This window comes from Chlorocebus sabaeus, chromosome 22 (assembly GCF_047675955.1).
Source record: "Chlorocebus sabaeus isolate Y175 chromosome 22, mChlSab1.0.hap1, whole genome shotgun sequence".
Lineage (NCBI taxonomy): Eukaryota > Metazoa > Chordata > Mammalia > Primates > Cercopithecidae > Chlorocebus > Chlorocebus sabaeus.
This window is the reverse complement of record NC_132925.1, coordinates 39505348-39523949: the sequence shown is the minus strand read 5'-3', so window position 1 is coordinate 39523949 and position 18602 is coordinate 39505348. Positions and strand designations below refer to the sequence as shown.

The 18602-nt window shown below is 36.7% G+C and overlaps 1 protein-coding gene across 4 annotated transcripts in view; it reads left to right on the top strand.

Moving 5' to 3' along the window:
* GSK3B (glycogen synthase kinase 3 beta) overlaps positions 1-18602 on the top strand; it is a 270061-nt gene that overhangs the window by 236643 nt on the left and 14816 nt on the right. For 2 of the 4 annotated variants that reach the window (XM_007985674.3, XM_007985673.3), the window contains one exon: positions 11168-11266. The exons of the other annotated variants lie outside the window; for them this stretch is intronic. In XM_007985674.3, the coding sequence (XP_007983865.1) occupies positions 11168-11266 (99 nt within the window). The remainder of the gene's footprint in view (positions 1-11167; positions 11267-18602) is intronic. 4 annotated transcript variants of the gene reach the window in all.

Below are 18602 nucleotides of genomic sequence, written 5' to 3'. Positions count from 1 at the left end.
CAGCACATCAAAAAGCTTATCCACCACGATCAAGTGGGCTTCATATGCAAGGCTGGTTCAACATACGCAAATCAATAAACGTAATCTATCATATAAACAGAACCAAAGACAAAAACCACATGATTATCTCAGTAGATGCAGAAAAGGCCTTTGACAAAATTTAACAGCTCTTCGTACTAAAAACTCTCAATAAACTAGGTATTAATGGGACGTATCTCAAAATAATAAGAGCTATTTATGACAAACCCACAGCCAATTTCATACCGAATGGGGAAAAACTGGAAACATTGCCTTTGAAAACTGGCACAAGACAGGGATGCCCTCTCTCACCAGTCAAATTCAGCATAGTGTTGGAAGTTCTGGCCAGGGCAATCAGGCAGGAGAAAGAAATAAAGGGTATTCAGTTAGGAAAAGAGAAAGTCAAATTGTTCCTATTTGCAGATGACATGATTGTATATTTAGAAAACCCCATTGTCTCAGCCCAAAATCTCCTTAAGCTGACAAGCAATTTCAGCAGAGTCTCAGGATACAAAAATCAATGTGCAAAAATCAGAAGCATTCCTCTACACCAGTAACAGTCAGAGAGCCAAATCATGTGTGAATTCCCATTCACAATTGCTACAAAGAGAATAAAATACCTAGGAATCCAACTTACAAGGGATGTGAAGGACCTCTTCAAGGAGAACTGCAAACCACTGCTCAGTGAAATAAAAGAGGACACAAACAAATGGAAGAACATACCATGCTCATGGATAGGAAGAATCAATATTGATTGAAAATATTGAAAATGGCCATACCTGACCAAGGTAATTTATAGGTTCAGTGCCATCCCCATCAAGCTACCAATGACTTTCTTCACAAAATTGGAAAAAACTACTGTAAAGTTCATATGGAACCAAAAAGCAGCCTGCATTGCGAAGACAATCCTAAGCCAAAAGAACAAAGTTGGAGGCATCACGCTACCTGATTTCAAACTATACTGTAAGGCTACAGTAACCAAAACGGCATGGTACTGGTACCAAAACAGAGATATAGACCAATGGAACAGAACAGAGCCCTCAGAAATAATACCACATCTCTACAGCCATCTGATCTTTGACAAACCTGATAAAAACAAGAAATGGGGAAAGGATTCCCTATTTAATAAATGGTGCTGGGAAAACTGGATAGCCATAAGTAGAAAGCTGAAACTGGATCCCTTCCTTACACCTTATACGAAAATTAATTCAAGATGGATTAAAGACTTAAATGTTAGACCTAAAACCATAAAAACCCTAGAAGAAAACCTAGGCAATACCATTGAGGACGTAGGCATGGGCAAAGACTTCATGACTAAAACACCAAAAGCAGTGGCAACAAAAGCCAAAATTGACAAATGGGATCTAATTAAACTAAAGAGCTTCTGCACAGCAGAAGAAACTATCATCAGAGTGAACAGGCAACATACAGAATAGGAGAAAATGTTTACAATCTACCCATCTGACAAAGGGCTAATATCCAGAATCTACAATGAACTTAAACAAATTTACAAGAAAAAATCAAACGACCCCATCAAAAAGTGGGCAAAGAGCAGTATTATTTTTAAATGCCCAATAAGTTTATTTTTAAAATTGGATTTGAGAAACTTGGTAATGTCTCATTTATTGCTTTTCATTAAGAATAGAGTTCTGGGACGGGTGCAGTGGCTTATGCCTCTAATCCCAGCAGTTTGGGAGACCAGGGTGAACAGATCACATGAGGTAAAGAGTTCGAGACCAGCCTGACCAACATGATGAAACCCCGTCTCTACTAAAAATACAAAAATTAGCCAGATATGGTGGTGGGTGCCTGTAATCCCAGCTACTCAGGAGGCTGAGGCAGGAGAATCGCATGAACCCAGGAGGCAGAGGTTGCAGTGAACCAAGATGGCGCCACTGCACTCCAGCCTGGGTGACAGAGTGAGACTCTGTCTTTAAAAAAAAAAAAAAAAAAGAATAGAGTTCTGCCTGTAATCCCAGCACTTTGGGAGGCCGAGGCGGGCGGATCACAAGGTCGGGAGATCGAGACCACAGTGAAACCCCATCTCTACTAAAAATACAAAAAATTAGCCAGGCGCGGTGGCAGGTGCCTGTAGTCCCAGCTACTTGGGAGGCTGAGGCAGGAGAATGGCAGGAACCCGGGAGGCAGAGCTTGCAGTGAGCCAAGATCGCGTCACTGCACTCCAGCCAGGGGGACAGAGCGAGACTCTGTCTTAAAAAAAAAAAAAAAAAGAATTCTGAATATAAGATTTTCAAGTAAATCACTAGAACTTTAAAAATTAACACTTTGCTAGATAACTTCTAAAAACACCTGTACTATAGTGTAGTTCAATAAAAGCATTCAGACATTTTTTGGTGAGTAGTATAAATTGGAAAGTTCCCAGTCAAAGTCGTCATGGCTTTCAGCAAGTATCATATCATGTAGTCCTCACATGAAACATCATCAGTATTACCAAAACAGTATGAGTAAGCCTTGTAATTTGCTTACTGTTTGTCTGATTTTCTAGTTAGTTTAGCATTAGGAACATGGTCAGGAATTTCCTGGGCACTTTGGAATTGTTACCAAGGAGAGAAGCAGTTATGATGTGGTTTATTTATTCATCTACAAGGAAATATATACAAGTAAGCAAGCACCATTAGAATTCAGAAATGTGTGAGATCAAGGGACATCATCCTAGCATTTGAATTATTGCCCAAAAAAATACACAAATGTAATGGGGATACTCCATTATTAAGTCATTTAAACCTTTTTGTGAATAGAGAGAAATAGCACTTTTAATTATATGGACAACCACTGACATTTATTATATGTAATAAGAGGCCTGGTACACACATGAGGAGGTCAGACTTCTCGTAGAAAAAAAAGAGTGTTTGCTTATTTTAGTGACTCCTTTTTGGAGATCTGCAGGGTGAGCTCCCTCAAAGCTAATAAAGGAGAAAGATTCCCTTTTATCTAATGACTGCTAGGTATTTTGTTACATCTCTGTAAGAGGAGATCTACTCAGTAGAGGGGTTGATTTCTTCCCTCAGGTTCACACATTGATTGCTGCTCTCAAATTTGTCCTCAGCTTTCACACAACAGTTTGTACTAGCACGTTACCACTACCACCTGCCCCCTCAGAAAACTAGGAAAGTTCTTACCTGTCCCATTTTATCAATGAATTTGGGGGTCTTGTACTTGGAAGAATAGAAACTTACAAGGGAAATTTCAGGTTTTACCAACTAGATGTAGGTTTCACTTTTCCATTGGAAAAGATTGCTTTATTAGGCATATTTGAGTTTATTCAGTTTGTCTTTTCATGGGAATTTTTCTTTTGTGGTTTTCAGTATAAAACAATGCAGCAAAATTTAGTTCAATGGGTTTTATTAACTTTTTGGTTGATTCATACCTATTTTTAAACTCATTTTGCTTTTGTTTAAATTGTGCATTAAAATGTTTAATTATGGAACATGTAATGATTGATGCACCATCAAAACATTTGTAGTTTTCCCTAATAAACTGTGTGGCTTTTTGATGACGTCTTCAGTTGACTGAAGAAATTTCTATCACATTAATTTTTCTAAAGTTTTCTGGAATTTCTTGCCATTTTGTTTTAAACCATGTGTTTAAGGTAACACAGTCTATCTTTTATCCTTCCTATTTTTCATTTTTCTCTCAGTTTTCCAGAGCTGTCCCACTTCATTGTGGACTTTTTTGTTCCCTTAATTACCCCCCTACTCTCAAGCTTAGCACACATGTCTAGTAAATAAATATTGCCTTATATTTCAATTTCAATCTCTTCTACACTCCTTCTCTGCCTTCAAGAATACATATACTGTGTCTGATCCTGACAGGTGCTGTTGCTTTGCTGTTTCTATCCTCCAGAATGCCACCATTTTTTCTATTCTTTCACTGCAGTTTATATTCACCCTCACTGATTCCATTTCCTTATCACTCATTGCCATGGGTAGACAAAGTGATTCGAAGTAGGTAGTAATGGTTGGGATTGAAAAATAAACCATTTTGAACCGGTTGAGATAGCCCTTAGAAGTGCCCATAGTCTGTCCTCATAAAAAGTGTGGACTTAGAGTGGCAAGAATAGGACTATAGCAAGAGTGCAAGGAGGCTTAAGGTATAAGTAACAGTTAACTTCTTTGAAGTAGAGAAGACTGAACAGATGAAAGCAATGGATCTTAAAGAGCGCCTGTAATTAAGGAAAAGAAGAAGAACAATGGGTGTAAAAGTTGGAACTATGTAGAAGTAGTAGTGACTGTTCATTTTAGAATTCTTAACTTCTAGGATGTTTGCTTGAAAAAGGTTTGCAAAGTACCCCCCTTCACATCTTGGACCCCACCCTCACCCACACTCTGTGTCTTCGGGTGTGGCAAAGCCTCCGAGATCCCAGATCTTTTCCATTTCTTGTCTTCTTAATTTCTTCAGTTCTTTCCCCCTTACCCTTCATTAGTTACCCCTCTCTCCTTATCTAAGGCCAAAATGACAGTCTATTTACATACATACATCTATAGATTTACATCTATAAAACTATTTACGTAGTATTTACTTTGTATTAGGTATTATAAGTAATCTAGAGATGATTTAAAGTATATGAGAGGCTCAGGCACGAGAATCACATGAACCCAGGAGGCAGAGGTTGCAGTGAGCCGAGATTACATCACTGCACTCCAACCTGGGCAACAGAGCGAGTCTGTCCAAAATATAAAATAAAAAATAAAAAAGTAAAGTATATAAGAGGCTCTGTGTAGATTACCTATAAATACTACTCCATTTTATGCAAGGGACTTGAGCGTCTTTGGATTTGGGTATCTGAGGAGGGTCTTGGAACCAGGCCCACAGGATACCAAGGGATAACTGACTATACATTACATATTCTTGTCCAGACTAAGAAACAAAACTGCTATGGCCTTCAACTGGGCATTCAGATGCACAGAAGGATAGGTGATGTGGTAAGAGAGGGTAAACATATGGGAGAAAATGGGCAGGATGGGCCATAAGGAGAGGGACCACAGACCACTGATACGCCGTTTATTTTATAGATTATTTTTAGCAGCTTTATCAAAATGTCTTATTAAAAACTCCGGTCCTCTTTTCATTGTTAGATTTTATTTTAGTTATCGGGCACATGGTTATCGAGATGTTTTCATTTGACAGTGCCGCTGTCCTAAGTGGTTGCTTTTCTTGCCAGATTGTTTTTTCAGTTGTTCTTGTCAATTTCTGTTGCTCAGACAAGGACAGTTATCTTTTTATCTCCCTATCCTGGGACCTTACGTACTTCATGTTCAATACTGTTAGGTGGATGGATGGGTATGTGGGTGGGTTGATGGATGGATGGATTTTAAAGAAGCCTTTCTATATTAGGTGATTTTAATTGAGAAGGGTAAATCTGAATTTCTTTAGAATGAAAACCACATATTAATACTTTTTTGTACCTGGAACCATAAAGTTTTCAGCCATCACAATTGCTAGAAATTATTTTACTTTCCTGCATATAAGATTGTGGGTTAAAATTGAACTGATTTGAAGTAAAATGGCATAGGAGCTTTCTGTTCCTTAACAAGAACCAAAATAGCTACCAAGTCTGATTGTGAGAAAACAGTATCTCCTAGAACCTGATAATTAGGGCAGTAGTCTTCAACTGTCTTCCCAGGGAAGACTTTGATGAGCTGGACTGAATTTTCTCATTTAAGGGGAAAGGAAAATGAATAGTCTTCTCTCAGTTTTAAGCTTTTCCTTTCATTCATTTTTAGTAAATCTTAGCATCAATTTGTTGCTTTTCTTTACCACAATCTGATAGCATTTAATATGTAAATTAGTATAAAATTTAGATATTTAGGTACCAATTTGAATAAATATTATTGGCAGGGGCTTTGCACCAGAAGACATTTTAAAACTACTACATTAAAAATACAATTTCCCTTGCTAGGGGCTTAGAGGACGGGATTAATGTAGAGTGACTGCTTGTGAGTTTGGGGTTTCCCTTTGGGGTGATGAAAATGTTTTGGAACTAGAGGTGATGGTTATACAACATTGCGAATGCACTAAATGTACTAAATGCTGAATTGTACTGAATTGTGCACTTTAAAATGGTTTATGTTAACATAAATTATACCTTAATTTAAAAAAAAAAAAAAGTTTTTCTTGAACTTTTTAAAGTTCATGCCATATCTGTGAATTGCCAAAGTGTGTGCTGTAGCTCAGAGGATAATGTACTCCTGTAGCTAGTTATGGTTATGATTTTTTCTTCAAACTGTGAAACATATTAGAGTGAAAATTAGTACTTACAGGCTAAATACTTAAGTAACAAGCATGAACCAGGGTTATCCCAGGTAACTGGGAGAACAGTCACATTACCTAAAACTAACAACAAATGCTTTTATGTACAAGCTCGCTACCACTACTTGCTACAGAACTTGATTCTTCAGAGAAATAAGTACATTTGACAGAGACAGCTTCCCCCATGCAGATAAAAAGCCTATTTCAAACTTGTAAAAAGTAACAAAAATAATCTTACTGAGTAAATTGGATAAAGACATTTTCAGTTTTAATAAAAGCAGTGATACTTTAAACAAATGTTTCTCAAATCCTTTTTGTACTAGTGTCTAGATAAGTCTTATCTGCCATTGGCTCATAAACAGCTGGGTAGGTTGGTCAGTACATCCAGTTGTACATACATACACATACAGACACACATTCTCATTCATATTCTCTTTGCTATGACACCACCACCATTTAAAAACATAAAGAATATGTTTGTACAGTATTTCCTGTAGTCAAATATTGCCAGAGTAGGACAGGAAGACCTAATATATTTACATCAATGAAAGATGCAGATATGTCTTATTAATATACCTGCTCCAAAACTTTGGCCACATCTTTCCCCGAGATATTTTTAGTTCTCAGACATAATTTTAGCAGATAATGCCTTTGTTATGTATCACAGTACTTCTGTGGGCTTTTTCTGTAAGTTGATTACTGACTCATTTAGCTAATTTGAGATACAGATTTGTCATGTGGGTTTTTTTTCCCCCCTGTTAAACTGGTAGGGTTTTGTTTTTGGTTTTGTTTTGTTTTGTTTTGTTTTGTTTTTGAGACGGAGTTTCGCTCTTGTCGCCCAGGCTGAAGTGCAATGGCACGGTCTTGGCTCACTGCAACCTCTGCCTTGAGGGTTCAAGTGATTCTCCTGCCTCAGCCTCCCGAGTAGCTGGGATCACAGGTGTGTGCCACCATGCCAGGCTAATTTTTGTATTTTTAAAAAAACCTATTCTTTTTTTAGTGATTATTGTTATACTTTTAAGTTCTGGGATACATGTGGAGAAGGTGCAGGTTGGTTACATAGGTATACATGTGCCATAGTGGTTTGCTGCACCCATCAATCCATCGTCTACGTTAGGTATTTCTCCTAATGCTATCCCTCCCCTTGCCCCCTACCTCCCCAACAGGCCCTGGTATGTGATGTTCCCCTCCCTGTGCCCATATGTTCTCATTGTTCAACTGCCACTTATGAGTGAGAACATGCGGTGCTTGGTCTTGTGTTCCTATGTTAGTTTGCTGAGAATGATGGTTTCCAGCTTCATCCATGTCCCTGCAAAGGACATGAACTCATTCTTTTTTATGGCTGCATAATATTCCATGATGTATGTGGGCCACATTTACTTTATCCATTCTAATACATTGATGGGCATTTGGGTTGCTTCCAAGTCTTTGCTATCATGAATAGTGCTGCAATAAACGTATGTATGCATGTGTCTTTATAGTAGAATGATTTATAATTCTTTGGGTATATACCTCGTAATGGGATTGCTGGGTCAAATGGTATTTCAAGTTCTAGATCCTTGAGGTATCACCACACTATCTTCCACAATTGTTAAACTAATTTACACTCCCACCAGCAGTGTAAAAGCGTTCCTATTTCTCCACATCCTCTCCAGCATCTGTTGTTTCCTGACTTTTTAATGATCACCATTCTAAATAGTGTGAGATGGTTTCTCATCGTGGTTTTGATTTGTGTTTCTCCAATAATCAGTGATGATGAACTTTTTTTCATATGTTTTTTTGCCACATAAATGTCATCTTTTGAAAAATATCTGTTTGTATCTTTCACCCACTTTTTGATGGGTTTTGGTTTTTTTTTTTTGTAAATTTGTCTTAAGTTGCTTGTAGATTCTTGATATTAGCCCTTTTGTCAGATGGATGGCAAAAAATTTTCTTATTCTGTAGGTTGCGTGTTCTGATAATAGTTTCTTTTGCTGTGCAGAAGCCCATTAGTTTAATTAGATCCCATTTGTCCATTTTGGCTTTTGTTGCCATTACTTTTGGTGTTTTAGTCATGAATTCTTTGCCCTTGCCTATGTCCTGAATGGTATTGCCTAGGTTTTCTTCTAGGGTTTTTGTGGTTTTAGGTCTAATATTTAAGTCTCTCATCCATCTTGAGTTAATTTTTGTATAAAGTATAAGGAAGGGGTCCAGGTATAAGGTATAGTTTATTGGTCTTCTACATATGGCTAGCCAGTTTTCCCAGCACCATTTGTTAAATAAGGAATCTTTTCCCCATTTCTTGTTTTTGTCAGGTTTGTCAAAGATCAAATGGTTGCAGATGTGTGGTGTTATTTCTGAGGACTCTGTTCTGTTCCATTGGTCTATACCTCTGTTTTGGTACCAGTACCATGCTGTTTTGGTTACTGTAACCTTGTAGTATAGTTTGAAGCCAGGTTGTGCTGCGTCCAGCTTTGTTGTTTTTGCTTAGGACTGTCTTGGCTCTTTTTTGGTTCCGTATGAAATTTAAAGTAGTTTTTTCTAATTCTGCGAAGAAAGTCAGTGGTAGTTTGATGGGAATAGCATTGAATAATCTATAAATTACTTTGGGCAATATGGCCATTTTCACCATATTAATTCTTCCTATCCATTAGTATGGAATGTTTTTCCATTTGTTTGTGTCCTCTCTTATTTTCTTGAACAGTGGTTTGTAGTCCTCCTTGAAGAGGTCCTTCACATCCCTTGTAAGTTGTATTCCTAGGTATTTTATTCTTTTTGTAGCAATTGTGAGTGAGAGTTTGCTCATGATTTGGCTGTTTGTCTATTATTGGTATATAGGAATGTTTGTGATTTTTGTCATTAATTTTGTATCCTGAGACTTTGCTGAAGTTGCTTATCAGCTTAAGGAGATTTTGGGCTGAGACAGTGGGGTTTTCTAAATAGACAATCATGTCATCTGCAAACAGATAATTTGACTTCCTCTCTTCCTATTTGAATACCCTTTATTTCTTTCTCTTGCCTGATTGCCCTGGCCAGAACTTCCAATATTATGTTGAATAGGAGTGGTGAGAGAGGGCACCCTGGTTTTGTGCCGGTTTTCAAAGGGAATGCTTCCAGCTTTTGCCCATTCAGTACAATATTGACTGTGGGTTTGTCATAAATAGCTCTTACTGTTTTGAGATATGTTCCATCAATACCGAGTTTATTGAGTGTTTTTAGTATGAAAGGCTGTAGAGTTTTATTGAAGGCCTTTGCTGCATCTGTTGAGATAATCATGTGTTTTTTGTCATTAGTTCTGTTTATGTGATGAATTACATTTATTGATTTGCGTGTGTTGAACCAGCCTTGCATCCCAGGGATGAAGCCGACTTGATCGTGGTGGATATGCTTTTTAATGTGCTGCTGGATTCAGTTTGCCAGTATTTTATTGAGGATTTTTGCATCGATGTTCATCAGAGATATTGGCCTGAAATTTTCTTTCTTTGTTGTGTCTCTGCCAGGTTTTATTATCAGGATGATGCTGGCCTCATAAAATGAGTTAGGGAGGATTCCCTCTTTTTCTATTGGTTGGAATAGTTTCAGAAGGAATGGTACCAGCTCCTCTTTGTACCTCTGGTAGAATTCAACTGTGAATCCATCTGGTCCTGGGCTTTTTTTGTTGGTGGACTATTAATTACTGCCATTGGTCTATTCAGAGATTCAACTTCTTCCTGGTTTAGTCTTGGGAGGGTGTATGTGTCCAGGAGTTTATCCATTTCTTCTAGATTTTCTAGTTTATTTGCGTAGAGGTGTTTATAGTATTCCCTGATGGTAGTTTGTATTTCTGTGGGATCGGTGGTGATCTCCCCTTTATCATTTTTTATTGTATCTATTTGATTCTTCTCCCTTTTCTTCTTTATTAATCTGGCTAGCAGTCTATCTATTTTGTTAATCTTTTCAAAAAACCAGCTCCTGGATTCATTGATTTTTTTTTTAAGGGTTTTTTTTTTGTGTCTGTATCTCCTTCTATTCTGCTCTGATCTTAGTTATTTCTTGTATTGTGCTAGCTTGAATTTGTTTGCTCTTCCTTCTGTGGTTCTTTTAATTGCGATGTTAGGGTGTCAATTTTTACATCTTTCCTGCTTTCTCCTGTGGGCATTTATTTAGTGCTATATAAACTTCCCTCTAAACACTGCTTTAGCTGTGTCCCAGAGATTCTGGTATGTTGTATCTTTGTTCTCATTGGTTTCGAAGAACTTATTTATTTCTGCCTTCATTTTGTTATTTACCCAGTAGTCATTCAGGAGCAGGTTGTTCGGTTTCCATGTAGTTGTGCAGTTTTGAGTGAATTTCTTAATCCTGAGTTCTAATTTGATTCACTGTGGTCTGAGAGACTGTTCGTTATGATTTCTGTTCTTTTGCATTTGCCGAGGAGTGTAGATATCTATCTAAAGAACTTGGTCCAGAGCTGAGTTCAAGTCCCGAATATCCTTGTTACTGTTCTGTTTCGTTGATCTGTGTAATACTGACAGTGTGGTGTTAAAGTCTCCCACTGTTTTTGTGTGGGAGTCCAAGTCTCTTTGTAGGTCTTTAAGAACTTTCTTTGTGAATCTGGATGCTCCTGTATTGGGTGCATATATATTTAAGATAGTTAGCTCTTCTTATTGCATTGATCCCCTAATTTTTGTATTTTTAGTAGAGACAGAGTTTCACCATGTTGGCCAGGCTGGTCTCAAACTCCTGACCTCAGGTGATTCACCCACCTTGGCCTCCCAAAGTGCTGGGATTATAGGCGTGAGCCACCGCGCCCGGCCTAAACTGGTAGTTTAATGCAGAATCTTATTTTCACTCTTACCAATAAAATGGTTTTGCATACAAAGTTAAGAGTGGACTCTAACATTTGTGTCTTAACCTTCTATAGAACTGTCAAGTAATCCACCTCTGGCTACCATCCTTATTCCTCCTCATGCTCGGATTCAAGCAGCTGCTTCAACCCCCACAAATGCCACAGCAGCCTCAGGTAAGAAAGTTCTAAGTCTCTTCTATAAAAACATATTCTGGGCTGAGCGCAGTGGCTCACACGTTTAATCCCAGCACTTTGGGAGGCCGTGGTAGGTGGATCACCTGAGGTCAGGAGTTTGAGACCAGCCTGACCAACAAGGGGTGAAACCTCCTCTCTACTAAAAATAAAAAATTAGCTAGGTGTGGTGGCAGGTGCCTGTAATCCCAGCGTCTGGGGAGGCTGAGATAGGAGAATTGCTTGAAACCGGGAGGCAGAGGTTACATTGAGCTGAGATCGTGCCACTGCACTCCAGCCTGGGTGACGGAGAAAGACTGTGTCTCAAAAAAAAAAAAAAAAAATGTTTTTCAAAAGACATGATTACCTTTCATTTCATTTGATGAGTATGAACATTTAATACCTTTTATGTATCAAAAACAGCACAGCCAAATGAGTAAACCTGAATAAAATTTTTTGCTTTATTTCCAAAAAGCATAAAACAAAAAGTACCCACCAGGACCTTATATATAAGATATAAATATCTTCTGATAATAATGTTAAATTCTGTCATCTTAGCAAGAGGATCACTTGAGGCCAGGAGTTCAAGATCAGCCTGGACAGCATAGTGAGACCCCATCTAAAAAATAAAAATAAATTTAAAAAGATTTTTAAAGATAACGGTTTTTATGTAATTTCAGTAGGAAGTCAGATCAAATGAGATGTTTATAGCTGAAAACATATAAATATATTGTTACTGAAAATAATTCACTTTTGTTTTTTTCCCCTCGAATGTAAATTACAGTAGTGTACTAGAGAGGCAAATTTCCAAGAAGTATAAACTATAAGTTTATACTTATATTTAATCATTTTCTTTAATCATTTGAAAGGACTAAAACTGCAATGCAAATACGTTTAACTGAGATTTAGATCAGAATGTGATGAGACTCTTATATACCAAAAAAAAAAATTATTCATGGGTTAGAGCTAGGGTGTACTGTGGGCCCGAAGCCAGCTAATGGTGAGGCCTGATTTAGTGAGAATCGGTGTCCTTGGAGATACTCTGAAAATATCCAACCCTTAAGAGTGAAGTGAAGTTCTTCCAAATAATGACTGGATGCTTTTAAAACTTAAAAGCTTTTAAAAGTTAGAAACATAATAGGTAGCACAATTAGGGGCTCAGAATTTGGCACCTTTATTTTCTCTCTCTCTGTCCAAAAAGCTAATGGCAGGAGCTGACTTCATTTTCTTTAAATAGTCTTGAACTGAGTTGGATCAGATCCATTTTTGTCTAAGGGTATTTATGCTGCAGGAGAGAAAATCTTTGATTACTAGTTCTTATCATTAAACAGTAGGGTCAAAAACCATGTCCCGTTTGATATGGTGGTGTTTCTGTCTAATCTTAATCTTTTAAAATGTTGCTAATAAAGATATAAAACATTCTAGTTCATGTTCAGGAAAAGTCTGGAAAGAAAGATCTCTTTTCTTGTTCCAAGTTTATCAGCACATGCTACCTTGAGAAAGTCATTTGAACTTTATTAGTTTTATTAGTGTCTTATTCATTTTCCCAGTCTGTAAAATGGAGTGGCAATTACTTTAGGACAACATTTGTCTTTACTTGTCTTTATTTGTCTGTACTTTAGGACAGCATTGCCACTCCATTTTACAGTTGAGAAAGTGTGCTGAAATCTGCTTTAAAGTGTTTAAGGTAAAAATATTTTTTTAAAGTATGACCTATTTAGAATCAAGACAGAATTGCTATGAGCCATTAACAAATTTAATACTGGCCCAGGTTACATTAATTGTTTACAATATGAAAAAGGCCCTAACCCTGAACTAACACATTTACTTAATTTATTGAGCTCATTTCCACAGTTTTACTTAGAATGGCTTTACACGGTGTATAAAAATGAGTAGGTTTTGAGCAGTTTAAACTAACTTTCTTAATGCAGGATACCAAACTAATTAATGATTGTGACTTATGTTTTTGAGCAAATTGTCTGCTTAGTAGGAGCCTACTATAACCTGATTTTCATGTTGTTTTGATACATGTTACAGCAAACTGCAAAATAATAATAATAATAATTTACATGTGTATATTTTTACAGCTATAGAAATCAGATTTCAACATAAAAATAGAAACTGACATTGAACTTTGACTCTGAGAGTTTACTCCAAAGTTGAATTGGGGTATGAGGAAGTTAATAGAGGAATGGTAAGCTGAGGTCAGAGCTAAAATTAGTTTAGAGAAATGCATGCTTTGAGTACCTTAATAATTACCAAAGAGGATATTTCAGATATTGGTCTGAGCTAAAGTAAATAAAGAAGTGTTATAATTCTGTTAAAATTTTCCATTGTTCTTTAGATTAAAAGCACACTGGTGTCGTAGAAAAAATGGTGTTTCTGGCCCCGCTGTTTAAGAAATATTTTTCCTTTAGGGCCTCAGATTTGTTACTGAAAGAGATAGAGTAAGTGAACTTAACATCATCATTTTAACAAGAAATGTGAGTTTCAAATAGATAACTTTTTTTAAAGTTCCCCTCATTGTAACCCAAAAACAGTTTAACCACGGTATAGTTAAACAGTTTTCTATGGTGCTGCAGTAGTGAAGGCCCAAGTATGTCACCAAACATACCTCAGGAAGTGCTGGTCTAGACCAAGTGATTGATTGCTTGGCCTTCTGGGTGCCTGTTGTTAAAGATTCATGTATACTTTAAATAAGAGTTTGTCAGTGTGAGTTACATTCTTTTGTAAGACCTTAAAATATATAAGTCCCCAGGCAGGCGGATCACCTGAGGTTGGGAGTTCAAGACCAGCCTGACCAATATGGAGATACCCCTGTCTCTACTAAAAATACAAAAGTAGCTGGGCATGGTGACGCATATCTGTAATCCCAGCTACTCAGGAGGTTAAGGCAAGAGAATCGCTTGAACCTGGGAGGCAGAGGTTGCAGTGAGCTGAGATTGTGCCATTGCACTCCAGCCTGGGCAATAAGAAAAAAACTTTGTCTCAAAAAAAAAAAAAATATATATATATATATATATATATATATCCTCTGTTTCTCTTAGATTTGGTTTCCTTGTCCAAAAGCAGGAATAATAAATATTCACTACATAAGAGTTGTAAGAAGTAAGATATAAAGTGTTCAGAGTGCCTGTTAGCACTTTGCCTGCCCATACAGTAGGCTCTCAGTGAAAGGAAACTGCTATTGCTTTTTTTATTACTGTTTTTGCAAAGTAAGGACACGTCAGACATGTTTTTTTTAAAAAGCCATGTGGAGGGCAGGATTGACATCCATCCTCTATGACAAAAGAATCTATGACTTTTCTTTCCTGGATAAACGGACATGCATCTCTCCACACGGTCTAGACAGAGTGAGAGACTGCTAAGCTACAGACATAGCCAAAGCTTTCCTCACAAAGCATTTCAGGATCTGCTCCAGAGTCCAAAAAAATAAATAAATAAACTGTTAAGCTATAAAGTTCTAGACCTTGAATATCTGAACCTGGAAATATTTCAAATTTAAATTTTCAAAGAATTTCTTATCACCCACCTAAGCTACATCACCACGGTAATATACCCCAAATAACCTGGGGAGAATTGATTACACTATGAACCCCTAAGTAACTAAACTAGTTGTCATACTTAATTTAAATCAGTGTAATGGAGCACATAACATCAAAATGATTCATATTTTAGAGGTGGAGCTACTTTTAGTTTATAACAGTCATATCAACAAGAAGCAAAATAATACTTAACCTGTTTTCAGTAGCCTGAGAATGTGCCTGCAAATCATCTAAAAATGACCTTGCATCACTAAAATACAAATTCAAAAGAGTACCATAACTGAATTATCATCTGATCTGTTAAAATACCATTCCTATTGTTGCTCAGCATCATTGCAATTGAGGTTCTGTCAAGTATATTTGTGTCTAGAGCAAGATCATCGGAATACAAAGGCTCCTAGATAAACTGCTTGGGACACTTTTTACGTTGCTTATAGCTGGCTTAAACAAGAATGGAGTTTTCTGACATTTGTGTAGACCTGGAAACAAAGCTCAATCCTAAAGTATGTGGAATAAAAGCAGAAAAACAAAGCAGATTGACAAAGATGCCATCAACCATGATCATACTGACTATATTATGGTGAAATAAACTTCAGATTTTAGTCAGTTACTGTTGTTAGCCAAAGCTGTTAAATGGCTTTCAGATATTTAAGTCTTATTATATTTTAAATACATTATAGGCTGAAATCTAATTCTCTATATTGCTGCTTCTGAAAAAAAGCAAAAGAAAATAGACATTTTCAGCCGGCGCGGTGGCTCATGCCTATAATCCCAGCACTCTGGGAGGCCGACCGGGGCAGATCACAAGATCAGGAGATCAAGACCATCCTGGCTAACACGGTGAAACCCTGTCTCTACTAAAAAATGCAAAAATTAGCCGGGCGTGGTGGCGGGCGCCTGTAGTCCCAGTTACTTGGGAGGCTGAAGCAGGAGAAGGGCGTGAACCCAGGAGGCAGAGCTCGCAGTAAGCCGAGATTGTGCCACTGCACCCCAGCACTCCAGCCTGGGCAACAGAGTGAGACTCTTGTCTTAAAAAAAAAAAAGCAAATTTAGACATTTTCATACCCAGATTGTGGCCTAAAATCATACCATCCTAATTCTAAGAATATATAATTATTCTTTCTGTCATCACCAACAAACTTTGACTAGTACAACAAAATATCACAATTCTTTCTCACCTTCTTTGAAAATGGTAAAGATGGTGCCAGTATTAAGTTTGAGGACATTAACACTGAGGGAACTATTTTTGCAGATGTTTCAACTTTCCTTTTGTTGTGTTCTGCAACTGTATGTGAGCTGATAAAAACTTATGGTAAAGTATTATAGTATAAAACAAGAGCTGTCAGAATTCAGACTTTTTAGTTCAGTAATTCCACTTTAGGGATTTTAACTTCAGGATAAATATTTTGGAAAGAAAAAGGCTACCATGTACAGACAGAGGAATCACATAATATATATAATAATAAATTCTATAATAAAAATTCTGTATTAATATATAACAAAAAGGAGAGCCAGTGTAACCTGAATGGTCAACAGTAGGAAATTGTTTTAATACATTACGAAATCTCCATTTTTATGTAGCCGTAAAAAACAATTTTCCTGAAGCTTATGGACGTTCTTGGAAATACTCATCCTAATTTATGTAGAGAAAATTTTAAAATCTCATGAACCTTGTTGGTTACATATTGTCAAAATGTTTATTTTCATGTGGATAGGGACTAGACAGAAATATACAAAACTGTAAACTGTTGTGCTAAATTAGTGGGTATGGATGTTGACTTTTTTTTCCGAAAAAATATTCTTTATAAGTTGTTTTTAAAATGCTTTAGTATCTAGAGGCATTATTGTTAATCATGGCTCTGATTGACATGAGAATCTCTTGAAAATTACGCATACTACTCTCAATTCTTAAAGTATAATTTCTTTGGTGTGTGTGTGGTTTTTTTTTGTTTGTTTTGTTTTGTTTTTTGAGACAATCTTACTCTGTCTCCCAGACTGGAGTACAGTGGCGTGATCTCAGCTCACTGCAACCTCTAACTCCTGGGTTCAAGTGATTCTCATGCCTCAGCCTCCCAAGTAGCTGGGATTACAGGTGCGCACCACCATACCTGGCTAATTTTTTGTAATTTTAGTACAGATGGGGTTTCACTTTGTTGGCCAGGCTGGTCTCGAACTCCTGGCCTCAAGTAATCTGCCTGCCTTGGCCTCCCAAAGTGCTGGGATTACAGGAGTGAGCCACTGTGGCCAGCCAAAATTCATAGGATAATTTCTTATGTTGACTGAAAAAATATATATATATATTTTATATATATAAATAACATATATAATATATATATGAATGGTCAACATAGGAAATGTTCAACATTTATATATATAAAATATATATATTATATATGTCTTATTTTCTTTGTATGCCCAGTCAACTCATTCACTCCATTTAGGAGACCATGCATCTGGAACATCTAAAGTAATAAATCTCAAGACATTACTGTTTTCTTAATCAAATACAAACTGTTTTAGAGATCATCTGCTCAGATGAGTTGAATGTGAGATGTAGGGAATTTCAACTAGAGCAGTTTTCTGTGTTTATCTCTTTGGTATATTGGTCATCTGCATAAAATTTCTTTCAATGCAGTGGTTCTGCTGTTAAAAACCACTGATTTCAGTCCACCCCTCATTATCTACTGAGAAGTGGTCATCTATCCCATGGTTATGTATATTCAGTAATAGATATTACTGCAAGAATGAACACCTTTTTATCTTTGCATCACTCTATTAGAAAAGTTGATCCTTTTTTCACCTGAAATTTATTTCTATATGCCTTCTTCCAGTGATTCTGCTGTGAAATTATAACAGAACCATCCAGATCCATGTAAAAGTCCTTCAAATGTTAATGATAGCTAACTTGCCCTCCATACTAATAACAGCTTTAACTCCTAATCCTGGATTTGTTCTAAAGTATTAGGGTGTTGGATTTTCTACACAATTGTATGTCATCTGTACATTTCATAAACATGTCAGTTTTTTACCTCTATCCAAGCAACTAATAAAACATATCAAAGAGGACAAGGCAGAGCCTACTAGAAATGTTTTGCCTTTATTCAAGTTACTGATAAATTAATTGGAACTGGACTGGGTTTCCTAGAAATTAGTCTTCTGGTGGCCTCTTAGTTGATTGGTCGTTCCTCTTAGTGACTGGTCATTCCTCTTGTTTGCTTAACTACAGACCAACATTTAAAATACTCATTTGTATGAGGAGGTTGTAAAAAAAAACACTTTGTAAAATGCTTCTTTCTTTTAAGAAACCTTTCAGCTTTTTTCCATAAAAAAAAAAGTAACCATATCAAAGATGGAAATCAAACCGTTGTTTTTAAGACTTGGGGAAATTTCTAGTGCCTAAATATCTGTAAGCTGTGAGTTTCTGTAATCCATTTTAGATTTGTTTCTTGGACTATAGATTGTGAGTTTAAAGTCATTTAAAATGTATACATTGCCCTTACCTTCCTTGAGGCACATTTTTTTTATTAGGATTTTTGTTACATCTTTTCAAGTTGAAAACCCCTCTAACAGAAGAGGGAATCATGATAACATTTGGATGAGGTCATTGTACGTGGTGAGCCAACTTAACTTGTCTTCATCTTGGTTTGAAAAGCTCTTGCTGTTACTTTATTTGCGTTGAGATTATTGCAATTACTTGATCAAAGTTTTGTTCATACTTTTCTATTTCTTGTTAGTTGTTAGCCTCTTTTGAAGACTTTAGCACCGAATCATACCTGTTTGTTCTTCAAACTTCT